Source organism: Podarcis liolepis, assembly GCF_965112155.1.
Source record: "Podarcis liolepis genome assembly, chromosome: 4".
NCBI classification, from domain to species: Eukaryota; Metazoa; Chordata; class Lepidosauria; order Squamata; family Lacertidae; genus Podarcis; species Podarcis liolepis.
In genome coordinates this window covers 93,201,663-93,220,711 of record NC_139558.1, presented here as the reverse complement: position 1 = coordinate 93,220,711, position 19,049 = coordinate 93,201,663, and the positions used below count along the sequence as shown (strand labels likewise).

General features: G+C 44.4%; 1 protein-coding gene across 1 annotated transcript in view; it reads right to left on the bottom strand.

The window, feature by feature from the left end:
• DLG2 (discs large MAGUK scaffold protein 2) overlaps positions 1–19,049 on the bottom strand; it is a 904,765-nt gene that overhangs the window by 761,737 nt on the left and 123,979 nt on the right. Inside the window, exon 5 of the mRNA XM_083499674.1 lies at positions 2,858–2,956. Coding sequence (XP_083355800.1) covers positions 2,858–2,956 — 99 coding nt within the window. The remainder of the gene's footprint in view (positions 1–2,857; positions 2,957–19,049) is intronic.

The following is a 19,049-nucleotide window of genomic DNA, read 5'->3' as shown; positions in this document are numbered from 1 at the left end:
ATTATGTATGTAGTGGCAAAGACCTAAGAAGCATGCTGTACTTATAAGGCACTGTGTCGTTCCAAAGAGGCTCTCAACTCTTAAAGCAGCAATATGCTCTCCAGATCTGCACTTTAATTTCCATCCACTCTTCCTGGCAGAAGGAAGCTGACAGCATTTTTCAAAAAGAGCCACGTGCTCGTTTTAAATAGCTAACCAACCCCGTAAAACGACAGGCTGTTTTTCTAATAGCACATCATTAACATGCGAGCAACTTCACTTGCAGATATGTCCTGACAAATAGCTCTCTCCATAAGTGAGACAAAGGAGGAGACTTGGGGAATCCCACCGATTTCCTGGCCTTCGAAAAGACCAACTGAAAAGTTGCATCTTTCCATCTGTCTCTGCAGCCGTAGTTAAACTAGAGGTAAATGACTTGCATGGGACGCGGGTGGCGCTGTGGGTTAAACCACTGAGCCTAGGGCTTGCCGATCAGAAGGTCGGCGGTTCGAATCCCCGCAACAGGGTGAGCTCCCACTAGTCACTCTTCTCCAGGATGAAGAGGAACCATGCTCGGTCCCTGCTCCTGCCAACCTAGCAGTTTGAAAGCACGTCAAAGGGCAAGTAGATAAATAGGTACCACTCCGGCAGGAAGGTAAATGGTGTTTCTGTGCGCTGCTCTGGTTCGCCAGAAGCGGCTTAGTCATGCTGGCCACATGACCCAGAAGCTGTACGCTGGCTCCCTCGGCCAATAAAGTGAGATGAGCACAACACCCCCAGAGTTGGTCACAACTGGACCTAATGGTCAGGGTCCCTTTACCCTTTACCTTTATGCAGCAGTACAATTGTCCCTCTATGTTCTGAAGGGGGTATAGCCCCACAAGGATTACAGCACATGGTTTTTTTCCTGGATGTGTATATTGGCAAGAAATAAATTCACATTTTCCATGTTTTTTCACCTCCCTTTACTTTTTAGAAAAAGCATTTCATGACATTTGGGGGATCGAATAAGCATTCCAAGCCCATCAGCTTCTATTTTCTTTTCCTTTTATTTCCAACTTGAGGATATTAAGAGGGAAAGCCCACATCATTTTTTAAATGTTATTTTGAGGGACGCCGAGAAGAGGGAGAAAGGAGCTAGAGAGCTGAAAACTTTCTACGGTCATATAAAAAAGGTGGGGGGGAGAGGAGCCTGAGAGAATTGTCACAGCCAAGCTGTAAACCTGTGAAAATATTACATGAATTATAATAACAGAAAGCTTGACACACTTTAACTTTGTCCTGGCAGGCTGGAAGCCTATTATTTATTACAAAGTAGAACGGTAATGAAGAAAATTAACGATGTTAACCCATTTCTCCATTCAACTTCACTGCTGAGCCGCGAACAGCTATAACTATCATTACTTTGTCAATACAAAACTAATCTCGCCTCCCAGAGCTTTCAGCCTTCTCCTCCAGTTACCTAGAAACTGAGCCATAATTTGCTATGGGGAGCAAACAGAGCCTTAAAACCAAAGAGGCAGCTGCAAAATGATACTGCTCCGTCAATTAATCTTTCCCCAGGGATGCCACTATTCTGCCTGCTACATAGAGAGGCAGGCCATACATACGACATCTATCAATGATCCCGGTCTCTTTTAAGGTGCTGCAGGAGAGCTTGTGGAACTACAGATGTAGCTGGACCCTAAATACCACCACATAGACAATGGTCAGAGGTGGTGGTGGTTGCTGTGCTGTTGTTTGTTTGTTTGTTTGTTTGTTTGTTTGTTTGTTTGTTTTGTTTGTTTGTTGTTATGTTTATCTCCTTTCTCCCAGCCTGGGGTTTGCAGCGGCTTACATGTAAATACATTGGTTATGTGATACAGAGTAATTAAACCAAACTAGCTAAAACTGGGGATGTGGGTAGTGCTGTGGGTTAAACCACAGAGCCTAGGACTTGACGATCAGAAGGTCGGCGGTTCGAATCCCCATGACGGGGTGAGCTCCCATTGCTCGGTCCCTGCTCCTCCCAACCTAGCAGTTCAAAAGCATGTCAAAGTGCAAGTAGATAAATAGGTACCACTCCGGCAGGAAGGTAAATGGCGTTTCCGTGCGCTGCTCTGGTTCGCCAGAAGCAGCTTAGTCATGCTGTCCACATGACCCGGAAGCTGTACTCTGGCTCCCTTGGCCAGTAAAGCGAGATGAGTGCCGCAACCCCAGAGTCGGTCATGACTGGACCTAATGGTCAGGGGTCCCTTTACCTTTACTAGCTAAAACTGACAATCAAAACACATTTTGAAGCAGCAACTAAAATACAGTTTGCCCTGGAAGCAGCCCAATGGCCAGCATTGCCTGCACCTTAGTTTTCAAAGGCCCGTCTGAACAGGAAGGCCTTAGCCTGCCAGTGGAAGGATAGCAAAGAGGGAGCCAGTCTTATCTCTCTTGGGAAGGAATTGAGGAATATGGGAGCAACCACAGAAAAGGCTCTGCTTTCCTTTGGACCACATCAGCGAGGCTGAGAGGGGGGGGTCTTGGCATCAGGGCAGCCCAGGACCTCCATACACACTGCCCAAGCTTGCACTCCAGGGAGGGGAGGTTACTTCAGTGCTGCTCACACAGTGGTTTGGCTTCACCCCCGGAGGCACACTCCATTGTCTCTCGGGACAGACGGATGCCAACAGCAACAACAAAATTCACACCGTGCATGATTTCATACTGCTGTACCATATCTCCCCATAGTTATATATTTTTTTCTGCCAGGTGTCTTCATGTATCCTTCCCTGTTTCTTTGTGCGGACAAATGCTGAGAAAGAGATGGCATAGATACAGACAACTCTGGTCTGGCCCCTTTTCCACCACAACCATTGGGAGATTGCAAGCATATTGCAATCATTCTTACCTTTGCAGTTTTATCTGTGGAATGATTATCAGAAGATCGGTTCCCTTTATCCTGGTTTTCCCCTGATGCCCGTTGTTCTGGCCCATTTGAAGCTGCTGTCTAGAAATAGGGAGGAGGGGAGACATTTCAATAAAACGTTCACCAAGAAAGTAGTAGCACAAACAGAATATATTTCTGAGGGTCCTTATTATTATGCATTCATGCCCTGTACTCCCTTGCCTGGAAGTAAGTTCTGTTGACTTCAGCGGGGCTTACTTCTGAGTAGTCATGCATGGGATCACACTATTAAAGGTGAAAACCCCTGAGAGACTTATGCTTTGAGCCTGGAAGGATAACACACACACACACACTTATGCAACAGTCTGAGGACCTCATTGCCCTTGCTATACATTGTTACCTCGGGTTAAGTACTTAATTCATTCCGGAGGTCCGTACTTAACCTGAAACTGTTATTAACCTGAAGTACCACTTTAGCTAATGGGGCCTCCTGCTGCTGCTGTGCCGCCGGAGCAAAATTTCTGTTCTCATCCTGAAGCAAAGTTCTTAACCTGAAGCAATATTTCTGGGTTAGCGGAGTCTGCAACCTGAAGCGTATGTAACCTGAAGGGTATGTAACCCGAGGCATCACTGTATTTGAATACATTTTTCATAAACAACCATTTTGGGTGAATACTTATATGGACATTTGCATGGCTTATATCGACGTATGTGTTTGAATTAAGATGGGTGTGTTGATGGTGACTATATTCTCAGTGTGAGCTGGTGGGGGTTTTCATCCGTTCTTTCTGTTTTTCTTTTCTTCGTTTGTTATTAAGCCAGCACTTTGGGAGCAAACTGGAAGCCAGTGTAGATCTTTAAACACTGGCAAGTTATTTGAAAGATTGGCAATGTCTACCTAGTCATATATCCATCTCTACCTTCTCCCACCATCTCTCGCTTTTTTCTACCCGTTGTAAAGCATTCAGCTTGTGAAGACCTCCAGTATGAGTGATCCACCAACGGTTTAAATGGCAGTGGTTGACTAAATAATTATAATTTTCCTACATTCAATCAACGCTATAGAACGAAGCTCTGGCTGCATTTCACTTGGCTTCCCCCTCGTTCCCGGCCGTAATGAAAAAGCAGCACAATCTGACATTGAAAATGGCACATTCTGACAACATTAACAGCTTCATACATTAAGTAGCCCATAAAACTGCAGCAATATATTCAGATGGGCTCAGGAAGGTGCTTCTTAACCCCATATCCATGATTAAGGAAGAGCTTAGTCACAAATCACACCAGCATAGGTTTTGCAACCATCCTTCATTTATATAACAGGAAATAAAGATGTGCATTTGTGAACAATGCATTTGTGAACCACTTTGATGTTTGTTTTTACAATCAAGTGGCATAGAAATTTTAGGACTAGGACTAAACCTGCCTGGGTAACCCCCACTGCCTGGGATAAGGGGCAGATATTCTCACGCTGTGTCCAGGATTCCTGTAAGGGCTTTGTTTTATTTATTTATTTACCTTCATAATTCGAAGGGAGCCACTGACATTTCAGCCAGCCTTTTGTCTGGAAAAAACCCTACCCAGCACTTGTGTATCTCAGCGGTGGGTTTGGCTTTCTTTGGCTTGGTGCATCCCTAGCTGTCCAGGGATGATCTAGTATATTTTGCAAGGCCTCCCTAGAGGGTTTGCACCAAGCTGCTATTTGGATGCCCGTGAGCCATCTGTTAAAAACATATGGTCTAAATTTAAAATTGTCTGCAGACCATAAAAGGATCTTAACGTCTTCAGCAGGGCCGGCCTACCCATGAGGCAAAGTGAGGCAACTGCTTCCTGCAGCAGGATCCACAGGGACAGCGGATCCCAATGCCAACCTTTGTTCCCCCTCCAACTTCCTGGGAGTAGATCCCCGCTTTTTTCTTAGTGGTGAAGTGGCACTATTTTGTGGCTCACCCCCATTGCTAAAATGTCTTGGGCTTGCCCAGTATCACCCAGTGCACACTCCAAAGCTGAGTGTACCTTCTGTAGCCTTGGAACCCCTGCCCACGCCTGCTGTGATGTCACAGCAAATCAACCAATGGCACCAAGAGAGATGGAGCATGTTAAAACATGCTTGAGCCTAGATGGCCATTGGCTGCTTGACCCACCTCCCTCAATACCTTTGGTCAGAACCGCAGTCATCCTGAAGCTGAGGCTCCAATACTTTGGCCACCTCATGAGAAGAATCCCTGGAAAAGACCCTGATGTTGGGAAAGATGGAGGGAACAAGGAGAAGGGGACGACAGAGGACGAGATGGTTGGACAGTGTTCTCGAAGCTACCAGCGTGAGTTTGACTAAACTGCGGGAGGCAGTGGAAGACAGGAGTGCCTGGCGTGCTCTGGTCCATGGGGTCAGGAAGAGTCAGACACAACTAAACAACAAGAACAATACCAGCTACTGGAAATCAGAAGTGGGGAGAGTGGTATTGCACTCAGGTCTTGCTTGTGAGCTAACTATAGCCATCTGATTGGCCATCGTGAGAACATCGTGAGAACTTAGTGTTCCTGCAGTTGCAGATTAAATATATGACATGGATCTTTGGCACAATCTAGCAGGGCTCTTCTTAAGTTTTTAATTTCTTCAATTTAATTTAAGGTAATCACAGTGACAGGCATCAATTTAAAATGTGCATATATTTATTGGAGCAGCATGGTTTTTACCGACTTCTAGGAAACATTTTGATCCTTTCAGCAGTCTATAAAATAGGTTGCTTTGATATACTGGCACATCCTGGTGACAACAGGAATCTGTCAATTAATCTATCATACTGATAATCAAAGGCTCCTAGAAGCACACGATGCTGGGAGATATTGACTTTTATTAAATTAACTGCTTGGGAAATAAATGCTGCTCCAATCATTAAAGCATTTAAAGAGCTACAGGGGAAAGTGCAAAATACATAACCACATGCGCCCAAGTCGCTAATTTCACAGAATATTAATGTAAATTAATTAATTAAGCAGATGTACAGCGACCACATGGCCTCCTGGGATGAACACAGAACACTGGGGAAGATGTGAATGCAAGAAAAAATAGTGAGTCACTCGCCTGTGTATAAGATTACAGGCTGCAAATGATCAATGGGAAGAAAAATATGCTTGGCTTAAGCATAATTCACTTTCAATAATTTCAAATTCTGGCTTGGTGTGGACAGAGGTGAGTGTGCGGGTTCCAGAGAAAGAAATATTCAGAAACATTAATCTCCCTCTTTTTCCTCCCTCTGCCACACTCTTTTCTGTGGGAATTAGACTGCAGTTCCCATTTGCAGAGTATGTGGAAGACAGCCCTGGGTCTGTTGACCTTTTAGTTCTCTCTTCCCTCCTAGAAAACCACACAAGACACTCTTCATTTAAAGTTTAAAGAACATATAACTTTTATTTAGTGTGCCTGCAGTTTCAGGTTAAATACCGTATTTTTCGCCCTATAGGGCGCACTGGCCCATATGGTGTAACTAGTTTTCAGGGGGGGAATCAAGGAAAAAATATTATCCCCCCCCCCGCAGCTCTGGGAGCAGCGGACAGTCTGCAAGCAGCCTGTGCGCTACTCCAAGACCTTCCTGCTTTTGCGGGAGGGAATTCCCCCACCTCCTAGAAAAGCCAGCAGAAGCCGCGCAACCCCTTTAAAGAGTGCACGGTTTTTGCCTGCTTTTGCGGGAGGTGGGGGAATTCTCCCACAGGTGGGAGAAGGGACGGACTCGGCCAGTCCGTCCCTTCTCCCTCCTTGGGGAAAAGCCCCCAAGAACGGCGCACTCTTTAAAGGCTGCACGGCTTCTGCGGGCTTTTCGACCCAGCGTTGCTTTTCCCCACCGCCAGCCTCAAAGCCGGGTCGGAGAGTAGCGGGAAGGCGTTGTGCCCGATCCTCTGGGGCTGGCAATAGGGGGAAGCGCTGCTTTCCCCCACCGCCAGCCTCAAAGAGCAGACTCTTCTGGCTTCAGCGAAAGCAACGCGAAGTCTCTAGAGCGCAGGCTTCCTAGGCTTCGCGTTGCTATCGCTGAAGCCAAGGAACCTGCATTCACCCCATAGGACGCACACACATTTCCCCTTCATTTTTGGAGGGGGGAAAGTGCGTCCTATAGGGTGAAAAATGTGGTATATTTATAAGGTAGGTAGGTGGGTGTTTCTTTTTGTTCAGACCCTCCAAGTGTCCCTATTTTCCAGGGACAGTCCCAGATTTACAGAAGCCGTCCCGGTTTCTGATTTGATCCCAGAATGTCCCGGTTTTTGTTCCTGTTCTCATCTGAGAAATGTTGAAGGGTCTGGAGTTACAGGATGCTCCCCACCGAGCCAAGGAGACAAGTAACTATACAACCTTGAAGGCAGCCCTGTATAGGGAAGGTTTTTTTAAAAAAAAATGTTTAATGTTTTATTATGCTTTTATATACCATATTTTTCCGTGTATAAAACGCCCCCATGTATAAGATGACCGCCCCCCCCCTTTTTAAGCCCCAAATTAAGAAATAATTAATTGCAACATTCAGTGTATAAGATGACCCCTAATTTTAAACTTTAAAAATTTTGGGGAAAATATAGTCCTATACACAGAAAAATATAGTATGTTGGAAGCAGCCCAGAGTGGCTGGGGCAACCCAGTCAGGTGGATTGGGTATAAATAATAAAATTATTATTATTATTATTATTATTATTATTATTATTATTATTATTATCCCATTAAATTAAGTCCTGCCCTCTGGGGCAGCAGAACACAAGTCTCTGCCTCCTTTTAAGTAAGATGCTGGAGGAGTAATCTGGGACCTTCAGATTGCCAAGCATGTGAATTACCGCTAAGCTACGGTGTGTCCCTTCTCCAGAGGAAATACACTGCGAGAAGTGAGGTTATAGGGAACCAGGCAGAGGGCCTTCTCTGTAGTGGCACCCACCCTGTGGAACACCCTCCTTTCAGATGTCAAGGAAATAAACAACGATCTGACTTTTAGAAGACATCTGAAGGCAGCCCTGTTTAGGCAAGTTTGTAATGTTTGAAGTTTTATTCTGTTTTTAGTCCTCTTGGGAGCTGCCCAGAGCGGCTGGGGAAATCCAGTCAGATGGGCAGGATATAAGTAATTAAATCATTGTGGTGATGATGATGGTGGTGGTGGTGATGTTTCTGTCTAGTTTCAGCTCAGAGACCACATCTCACATATGCAATAACCTTTCAGTTACAGAGAATACACCTTGATGGCCGTCACTATTCCTGCCATAAGTCCCAAGTTATGCTGTGAAGGTTTTGATTCCACCAACCCAAAAGGCCTTTCAGCCCATCAGGCAAAGGGCAGTGGGTTTACAGGAATGAAGATACTGGGTGAGGGTGTATCAGGGTAAAAAAGAGAATGGTATCCAAGAAAGTACATCTTAAGATCTGCTCCTCCTAAGCGAAACTGGTATTATTAAACAAATCCCTCGAAGTCCAGAGGAAAAACAAAGGCAATTTGAAGCTCAGCTATGGCTTAATGGGTGTTCTTTGGCAACAGCATCCTGCAGTAGCTAAATTGCATTTAAGACAAGAGGGCAAATCAAGTGTCCTGCCATTATAGGCTGCCCACGTGGGGTTAGTCCAGATTTGCAAGAGGGCAAACAGTACCCAGCCTCTATCAGTACAAATGTAAGAAAGCAAAACCCTTAGCCAAGCCTAAGTAACTGGAAAGAAAATGATGGGGGGGGGAGTAATTAGAAATAGTGAGTATGACTAATTATTTTAGACTGGATGCTATTGGGGCACTACTCTAATTAGCAAAGACAATGTTTGTGTTTCTTAGTTAGATCATGCTTTTTGAGCCTGGGTACATAAATCACGGCCTACGTATGCCAATTGCCATAACAACTTGATAACCCTTTTCCTCTTGTCATTTTTCATCACATCATTCTGCTTCCACCTCCATCCTCCTTTGTAGCCAGCAATCTTGTTGCTACGATAGGGCATTTCATAGCTTACTTTTGTTTTTGCTAGCTTCATAGTAGATCAGGGATGGTCCATTTGGTGCCTTCCAGATGGTTTGGACAACGTCCACGATCCTTGATCATGGACCATACTGGCTGTGGCTTATGGGGGTTTTAGTCTGCAATAGAGGGCAGCACATGGCGTCTGTGGGTACCATATACCATGTGGCACCATAGGCTTAGCTATTGTAATGAAACGTTGGGACCTTGGGGGTGAAAGGAGAGTGTGGGATGAACGATAGCATCCACCTCAACACCACTGATGGGTGCAGTTGCTTGGTTAGGAATATGATTTCTCTCCCCCCCCCCCCAGCTCATAATGCACACTGTATTCCAAATTGAGCATCCTGGAGCATTTACAGCTCAGATAAACTGTAGAATTTTGGTCCTAGTACTCATGCTAATGCTCGTGAGCAAGGGAATCTGGAGCCGGACTAATTTGGCTCCAGTTTTATCCTATAAGTGTGGGTACTAAATTACTAAGGTATTGGCCACTTGGCTGATCATTTTGCCAATTCCAGTCATTAAGGTCCAGATAGTTATAGCTCAGATCCAGTGAAATTCATCTGCCCCAGGTGCAACAAAACATGTCTCTCACATATCGGTCTCTACAGCCACAGCTGGTGCTGTATCCTTCCAAACGCTTGACTTCACCCCCATTCCTCCATTGTTTCTCGAGACAGACAGATGCATATCACCAAACATATCGCAGAAACAGCTCACTGTAGTTGCTTCATTGCTCATAAACATAACCTGCAGTCGGATTCCCAAGTGCTTCCTTTGAAATACTTCTATGGTTGCATTAAACTCCGATACCTCTAACGTGGCAGTGAATAGAACACCTTCTAAATATTATCACCTTTACTGTGGTACTCAGCAGGGCTGTTCTTTCTCTCTATTGCCATTTATTTGAGAAATGGAAGCTATAGCTGCAGGGATTAGATTAGATCCAGCGATTATGGGAGCAGAGATAAAGCAGAATACATAGCGACGCACGGACGATGCCGTATTGAAGCTGTCTCCTTGGTGAAATTGCCTATAGAGGGGAGGCCGTACTTTGCATGCAAAAGGTTCCAGGTTTAATTCCATGAATGTCCAGCTACGAAATGCTGAAGAGCGAATGCAGATCTGGGGCTGAGCTGATGGAAGATGTAGCCAGAAAAATATACCAGTAGAAAGCACCAGGTTGGGGAAGCCTGGTATAGATAACACTGAATCTGATGGATTTTTGTCTTCTCTTTTTGCTTTTTAATGGTGTCAGGGAACTACCATCAGCTCAGAGGCGAGAGGTGGAAGGGCAGTTGGGATACAGGGAGCCTCCAAAGATCGTGAGAAGCAGCAATTCCTCCACGGAGGAGGGAAGCCACGCCTCCAGTGGGGAAGGGATGCAGGGCTCGGAGGATGCAGGGGAGAGCCCCAGCATCGAACATGAGCAAAGGGGGGGGAGGCAGGTCCCCCTTTGCCCACGCCCAGTCTGCGCAGTCGGTTTACGTGCAGAGAGGGGAGGCGTAGGATGGGGGTCAAGAGACTACTCTGCTGGGGAAATGAAATATACTCAGAGTCGAGAGTGGATTTCATGCTCTTTATTCAGCTCATAGTGGTGAGGAGGAATGAATGTCCCCTCAAAGTATCTGCTTTATATACATTATTTACACAATGGGCTGCACATGATTGGCTAATTCCGGAATTCTCCTGTAGGCCAATCAGGTTGTGGATTCACTTCCATCTGGAGCCGGATTGGGTGGCTCCTGCAGACCAATCAGACTGCTGCATTGTTCTAGGACCAATCAGACTGCTGCATTTTGGATCCTGTTCAACTCAGTACATAACAGGAAAGTTTAAGGACCGCTCACTCCCAGATTCTGCTAGTGACTGAGCAAGACATGGAATTGAGACGTTCTGCACTGTGAATGTTTTTGCACCGATAATAAAGCCTTTGAAAAGACCAGTGGGGGTCCTGCCTGTTCGCTCTCGAGCAACCACGCCGGCACACACAACAAATGGAATTTGCAGGTTCGACTGAAATTCTTTTCTACCTCCCCACTATCCTGAGACTGACATGAAGAAGAGTGGGTTTTAAATAAGCATGAGACAGTTTCCTGCTCCAGGTTTGGTTGATTCCAAAATTAACATACATTCATTGAGAAAATGCATACTGTGCCCTTCCCCCCAACCCCTGTGTTTGTTTGTTTGTTTGTTTGTTTGTTTGTTTGTTTGTTTGTTTGTTTGTTTAAAAAAAAAACCACCCTGGAATGCTTACAGCCAATTAAAAATTATAAAATCATTTAAATAATTAAAGAACCTCATATACCAATTAGCAAATATACTCTCCTGTAATGAACTATTTAAATCAGTTACAGCAGCTATTTCATTATTTAAAAAATGACCTGTTTATATCCTTGTTTAGAGAAATAGCTTTTTCAGATTGTTTACTCTCAAATTGAATATTTAATTATCTGTAAGAACTGCAGATATCAGCAAAATGGAGCAGGTAATTTAGAGATATTACAAAAGATAAAGTTTGCAAGAAGTGTGGATTTAATTAGGCGGTAATCATTACAGTTTTTAATATGGGCTTATATTAATGCCATAAAAATTGCAGTCTTGCAATTTCATAGTGTACTTTACATGACCATTGACATTTATTTATTTTTAGACCTTGTAGATATTTTGTTAACTTTGATCAGGTCTGTTTAGGGCATTTCTTTGAGGTCGTAACAGGTTATATGCATCGTTGTGTATTCTGCTTTATAACTTTATTGCGTACTCTCATTCTTCATTACTATCCCCAGTGGCTGGTATTCAGAGGTAGACCACCTCCGTTACCGAAAGCAAAATACAGCCATTATGGCTGGTGGCCAATGATAGCTTTAATCCTCCATGAATTTGCCTAAACCTCTGCTAAAGCCACCCCAAGTTGGTGTCCATCACTGGTGGCAAACTCTTTAGTTCAATGGTAAAATAATGCCGAAAACTTTAAAAATAATTCCAAGCAAAGACAATCATATTGCAAGGCATTTCCTGCCTGGTGAGTGGGGGCAGTGGCGACCAGCTACCCAGTTTTTCCTCCTCAACAGCCCCGTCGCTGCCGCCATTCCCATTCTCCTGAGGCAAGTGAAAATGTTTGCTTGTTGGTGGCCTGCGCTGAAAGGTTGTCTCATGTATTTGTCTTCTTGACTTCTCCCAACGTGCCACAGACAGTGTAGTTGGCAATAAAGATTATCATCATAATCACATGTGTACAGTGGTACCTCGGGTTAAGAACTTAATTTGTTCTGGAGATCCGTTCTTAACCTGAAACTGTTCTTAACCTGAAACATCACTTTAGCTAACGGGGCCTCCTGCTGCTGCTGCTGCGCCACCGGAGCACGATTTCTGTTCTCATCCTGAAGCAAAGTTCTTAACCCAAGGTACTATTTCTGGGTTTGCAGAGTCTGTAACCTGAAGCGTCTGTAACCCGAGGTACCACTGTTTTTTACTTATGCAAATTCGTTTTCACATGCTTGGCTGCAGCTCTATTAGAGATCCATTCCAGCCTTTTTTTCTGTCTATCTCTCTCTCTGTGTCCACCTCTCTCCTTCTCCCTTCCACTGGTTGCTCGCATGTGGAGGAGTGAGGGGAGGCAACAGAGACATGAGGGAGCCCTTCCCCCGGGCCCTTGCCAGCCAAGAAAGGATAATCTTGGCTGAATGTGATCTTTAGGCATGACCCTAGGAACTGAACACCTGCACATGATGCGACTTGCCTGTATGATGATGGTTATAAAATTTATTGCCTGCCCTTCACCAGCTGGCCCCCGGGGGGGGCAGTTATAACAAAATGCAAGGGGAAATTCAGTTCCAAAACTATCGAATTTCCACTTCCTGAAACAATGGGCCATTTCCTGAAATCAAAATGCAACTATCCTTTTCAAATACAGCAACAACATACTCCAACTCAAAAAAAAATGTGCGCCAAAAATGCATTATATTATGGGTGCAGGCACAAAAAAATGAAAATAACATCCCAAAAACATTATGTTAGGGGAACGTGCTTACAAACCAAAAATGTGTATTAGGAAAAAATTGCAGACAAAAACGTGCATGCACTGAAATGGACTTTTAGGAGAACTTTGAAAAAGTTATGCACAATAATGCAGAGATGTGGCAAACTTTTTTAACAACAACAAATCCGTTTATTGTGAGGACCATGCCTGTACACAAACATCAACACAGCAATAGTTAAAAATATTAAAATTCATTAGATACTATACCAACAAAACCTTCATCCCACAAAATATAAAGAGAGGGAAAACAAGCAACGAGTTAAACAGACGATGAAGGGGTCTTTACATTGTCATCCATAAATCTTTCCCTGGCTTTCATGGCCTTCATCACAAAAACCGCTACCACATGGGTAATACGTGGGTTTGCATCAACTAACAAGAATTTTACTCTATCTTCAGGATTGGTTATAGAGTTGGGTATAATTTGCAGCAATGCGTCTCTAAAGCCCGCAAACTTAAAATTGTAAGAAAGCAAAATGAGAAACCGAAGGACAGATTCAGCCATCTTAAGTTGGGAAAGACCCCCGACGGAGTGAGCACATAGTAAGGTAGGCAAGCGAGGCCACGCACTAAAGCATGCATTGCTCTGTGCACATGATTCATACTGCCATCGCTACTGCTGCATTGCAGCAACTCTTTGAGCAGGTAGAGAACAGGCATCAGTGGAACAGTGAGCAAGTAGCTGGGAGGTGCTAGAAGTGCCACACAGCCTTTCCTGCAACACACACACACACAGGCCAGGCTTCTGACCTCAGGTGTGGTCACTGCTGGGTCCTGCAAGTGTGTGGGGCACACGCACATACACAAATTGACTGTGATTTCTCAGGATGCAGTGTCAAACTGAGACCCAGATTCGAATTTCTACTCAGCTAAGTGGGTGACCTTGGACCAGTCACTTTCTCTCAGCCTCACAAGGTTGTTGTGAAGATTTTAAAAAAAGGAGTGGGAGAACTATGTAAGCCTCCCTGAACTTCTTGCAAGAAAGGTAAATGTAATAAATGTTGCACTGTGGTTTTACATTTTTTCCTAATCTGCCTGAAAACAGGTATGGAATCAAGGCGAGACCGCCATACTGTACGCATATGTGGCGGGAGTGCAAGATGTTAAAAGACTTTTGGGACACCACCTATAACGAACTGAAAAAACCATTTAAACTCTCATTCATTAAAAAAACCCTAAACGTTTCCTGCTCGGTATCATGTCTACAGAAATTAAGAAAATATACAGACCCTTACTTATGTATGCCACCACAGCGGCACGAATTTTGATAGCCAAAAGTTGGGAAAGCAATAAGATCCCCACTAAATCTAACTGGTTAGCCAAAATGATCAAATACCAACATCTCACAGAACTTACAGGGAGAATAAGAGGAAATTCGGTTCAAAAAGTTAACAATGAATGGTCAATCTTTAAAGAATATCTCAAAAACTATTATGGATAACGTAAATCACCCAGCAGAAATAGAGTAAATCTTGAAAATATAGGAAAGATGTGGTATAATCTGGTTAGATAAAAATAAAAGATAGATAGTAATACAATCATAAAATGCATACAAAGCACAAAAAGAAGAGTTGGAAGTCAAGTATATGTGGTGTATAGGTGGGTTAAGTAGGTATGTAAGGAATGTATTATATGTAATGTATGTATTGTATTGTATAGCGTTTAGTTTTTTCAGTTAATTAAAGTATAATAAAGATCTTTTTAAAAGGGGGGGAGGAGACCTCCATACTGCACACACACTAATTTTTATGTTCTGGTGTATCTATCACCCTTCAAGGGAGATATTGCATATTTCCTTGACCGCTTGTATACAGGTGAGGGGTGGTGAAGCTAGGGTTCACGCTTGAAATGCAGAATCATATGCTGCAAGTGCATACAATATTACATCAAAATATTCTGTCACTAAGGCAAGAACAACTGGCATTCAAACCTGAAATTGGAGAATTGCATCCTTAATATGTGCAATCAGATTTCATTATCCTATCTCAGCGTCAGATGGAATTATTGCATTATCTCGTATTGATTTTATAGTGTCTTTTGGTGTTTCTATCTGCATTTGCTTTATTGCAGTTTTAACTCTTATGTAAGCTGCCTCCGGAACCTCTTGAAGATAGGGAGCAATAAAGCAAATAAACAGATAGAATGCGAAACGAGCAAGTTAAACCAAATCTTGCAGTGCTTAGCCGATAATACTAATGATGGCAGTGATACACTAGCAGCATCTGCTTCTTATGCCTGCTAGGTTTCCGTTCCTTTAATTCGGACATCGCAGGGCCTCAGGTCTGGAGGTGGGGCAGATGTGGCCCTTGAGGACTCCCTATCTGGCCCTGGGGACTCTGCCCCATACCCTCCTGAGCCACACCCCTCACCAGACCTTTCTTTCACTCTACTTGCGTGTTTTTGCCTGGGTGGAATGTACCCTTGAACTCTGATGATGCCTCTTGCTTATCTGAATGGAGAGTGCATGTGAATAAGTACAGAAACCAAAGTAATGTACAAAGGTAACATTTGCATTTGTGGCTCTCCCCACTTTTGCCACTGGCCCCACCCATGACTCGTATGTCACCCCCCAGAAGGAGTATGGGCTGAGATGGGTTTCCCGCCCCTTCTTTGAACCTTTGTTCCTTAGTGGGCAGACCCTCCGCCATTTCAGACCAACCAAATCTCTCCGATTGGCTGAGCGGGAACCTGGTTATTCCCCTTCCTGCTGTGAGCCACCCCGATTCCCCTCTGGGGTTGATAGGTGGTTGTGTATTTAAAAAATAAACAAGAAGAATAAACTCATTTCAAGGCATTTTTAGCAAATGAAATCATGACGGGCTGGAGCTAACTAACGAAACGAACTCTTCTTCCCCCCAAACTCACTAGAAAACGCCGTCCTTGAGACTTGGAGGGCAGTAAATTCTCATGCGTAGCAGCTTAGATTTGGTAAATAATAAGAGGTGAAAGATGTATAAGTGAGACAAATGACTCCGAGGCTTTTTTAAAGGGGAAAAAAAAACTTGTGCGAGTGAGGTGCCAAGTCCTATTGAGCTTACAAATACATTTTAAACAATAGGTCCAAGAGAAGTCATTTTTAATGAGGAAGGCAACTTAAGCATATGTTTGTTTTTGCAAGCTGTTTAAAGTATGGATTTTATTAGTAGCAGTGAACAAAACGCAGATATCTCTCCTCCCACCCCCTGGTAGCACACTGTCTTCCTGTCAGGAACCTGCTGGGACACACATTTGCAGAACACGAATTCTTATTATTTTATCCAATGCTTTATGGATCTTAACACTCAGAAGGGGGGACGGAATACTGCAACAACTGCAGAAGATAAGAAGCGCCCTGCTGGATCTTCCCACAGCCAGAACTGGCCATCTCAAAAAGCAAAGGAAGGGAACCCTTTTTCCAGACCGAGGGCCACATTCCATTTTGGACAACTTTCTAGGGGCCACTTGCAAATGATAGGCAGGGCAAGAGGCAAAAGTGGGCAGAGAAATATTTGGTGCAGTAAGCTCAAAATGCAACATAACGGAGGGAGGGAACCTCAGAAAGCCCATGTGCTGTGGGCTTGCAGCCTAAAGGGCTTGAGCTGTGACTCAGGAAACTCCTGGCACAAATGTCGCCTGAGTCATGAACTCCCTTGCTGGTCTTAGGCAAGCTGTTATTATATATCACAGTTCCCACTCGGCAATACACAGATGACAAAACTGGCTCGCCTGGAAAGGTTGCTGAAGGGGTGGCAAGATAATGGACACAACGCATTGGATAGCTATAAATACAAATGCTCGGCATTGTTGTGAAATAAATGATGCTAACAGATAAGTAACAATAACACTATGAATAAGGGCTTGTCCCTGGGAAAACCCACTATTTATCATTGAATCAGAACAAACAGCAAACCTTGGTAAACCTGATTGCCGTCTGATTCAGCAATAAATGGCAAGTTTTCCCAGGGAAAAGCAAAACCACTTGGACCCAGAAATCCCAGACCTTTGCCTGGAACTTGTGGTCCCCAATGAAGTGTGGATGAGACCTGACTGTGTTTCTGCCGAGAGCAGGAGCAGCCATTCAGACCAACCACCTTTTTTGCTCGGCTTGGCTTGGCTATTTTTTTGCATTGGCTCTTCAATGGCAGGATTGATTGGACTCCTCTAAATCTACATAGACGGGTCTTAAATAGCTTCAGGTTCTCAAGGCAAGCTGCTGATGAGAAATAGATGAGAGGTTTGATTACTACTCAAGGAGGAAGAATTCTTAACTGAGGGTTTTTATTACTGCAACCTTTTAACAAGCAGGAGGTTGAGCTGAGGACAAAGAAGTAATTACAATGTTTGTAATAACTGGGTATGGAGGATGGGTAGGCAGTCCCAAGACAAGAGGCGAGAGAAGGGTGCATTTAATGTGCTGCAATGGGTCTGCTTTTCCTGAGCGCTGTCCTAAACAGCAGACAGACACAGAAATTAGGCAAACCACTGGGCGATGGACCTGCTCTCTGTGACTTTTAGCCACAGTGGCTATATGGAACCTTTAGGTTCGAAAGCAGATATCGGACCAGTTGTTGGGCAAGTCAGAAACTGAGAGTTCAGAAAGGCCACTCACCAGCAGTCGATAAGCTTATTAAAAATGTGTGTTGAGATTGAAATCACCATGTGCTTTTCTGCCTGCCGGCTATGTGGCAGGCAGCTGCCATGGGGACTTTTTGAAAATGCAGGAGAGGGGAGGAAGAAACATTGTCTCTTTGCTGCTGCATTTGTTTTGCTGCCTGCCGGAATGTGCAGCAGGCAGCTACTTGAGAGAGGGCTCAGTTCAATATAACGATGAGAGTAGGATATGGTAACCCTCTCTTGTGTCTGCTGCATGCCACGCAGAAGGGATTGTTCCAGAGGTGTTGTGGGGGGGGGCAGCCCAGTGCAGAGGCATCACATCACCTCATTTTTCCCTTCCCCCCCCCAAGTTGTTGTCTAGCAGGGGCAAGCCCAGTGCTAACGTATCATGATCATTATCATCACATTTTTTCCCTAATGGTTCCCAAGTTGCTGGGTTATTTGGGGGAGGGGATGGCTGGGAGCCCAGTGCAGAGGCGTCATAATTATAACAACCTTTTCCTGGATTGTTCCCAAGTGGTTGGGGGGCAGAGCATTGCAGAGGCATTATCATCATTACTATCATCACAGTGTTTTTTCCTGATAGTTCCCAATGGGATTTTTTTATTTTATTTTTAGGGGGGGTGCATTTCAGATAAAATGTTATTATCATGACCTTTTCCTCCTGCCTGGCCCACAGCAGGGATTATTTCCAAGGTGTCTGGGGAAGCAGTGAGAGAACAGTGCAAAGGCAGAAACACTATTGTTATCATCTTCTCATACACCCCTAATTTTGACATGGTCACATTTATTTAGGCCAACAAAGAGGTAGTCCCCAAAGGGCTGCTCACAGGCCCTCATAGACCGTAAGTCTGCCACTGGTTTAACAATGAGCTGTGTAAGAAATACTTTATTTATACTTCTGCATCAACAGAAGCCTAGTGTCCAAATCAAGGGAAGTCATGTTGTTGTTTGTTGTTTAGTCGTTTAGTCGTGTCCGACTCTTCGTGACCCCATGGACCAGAGCACGCCAGGCACCTCTGTCCTCCACTGCCTCCCGCAGTTTGATCAAACTCATGCTAGTAGCTTCAAGAACACCATCCAACCATCTCATTCTCTGTCGTCCCCTTCTCCTTGTGCCCTCCATCTTTCCCAACATCAGGGTCTTTTCCAGGGAGTCTTCTCTTCTCATGAGGTGGCCAAAGTATTGGAGCCTCGGCTTCACGATCTGTCCTTCCAGTGAGCGCTCAGGGCTGATTTCCTTCAGAATGGAGAGGTTTGATCTTCTTGCAGTCCATGGGACTCTCAAGAGTCTCCTCCAGCACCATAATTCAAAAGCATCAATTCTTCGGCGATCAGCCTTCTTTATGGTCCAGCTCTCACTTCCATACATCACTACTGGGAAAACCATGGCTTTTACTATACGGACCTTTGTTGGCAAGGTGATGTCTCTGCTTTTTAAGATGTTGTCTAGGTTTGCCATCGCCTTTCTCCCAAGGAGCAGGCGTCTTTTAATTTCGTGACTGCTGTCACCATCTGCACTGATCATGGAGCCCAAGAAAGTAAAATCTCTCACTGCCTCCATTTCTTCCCCATCTATTTGCCAGG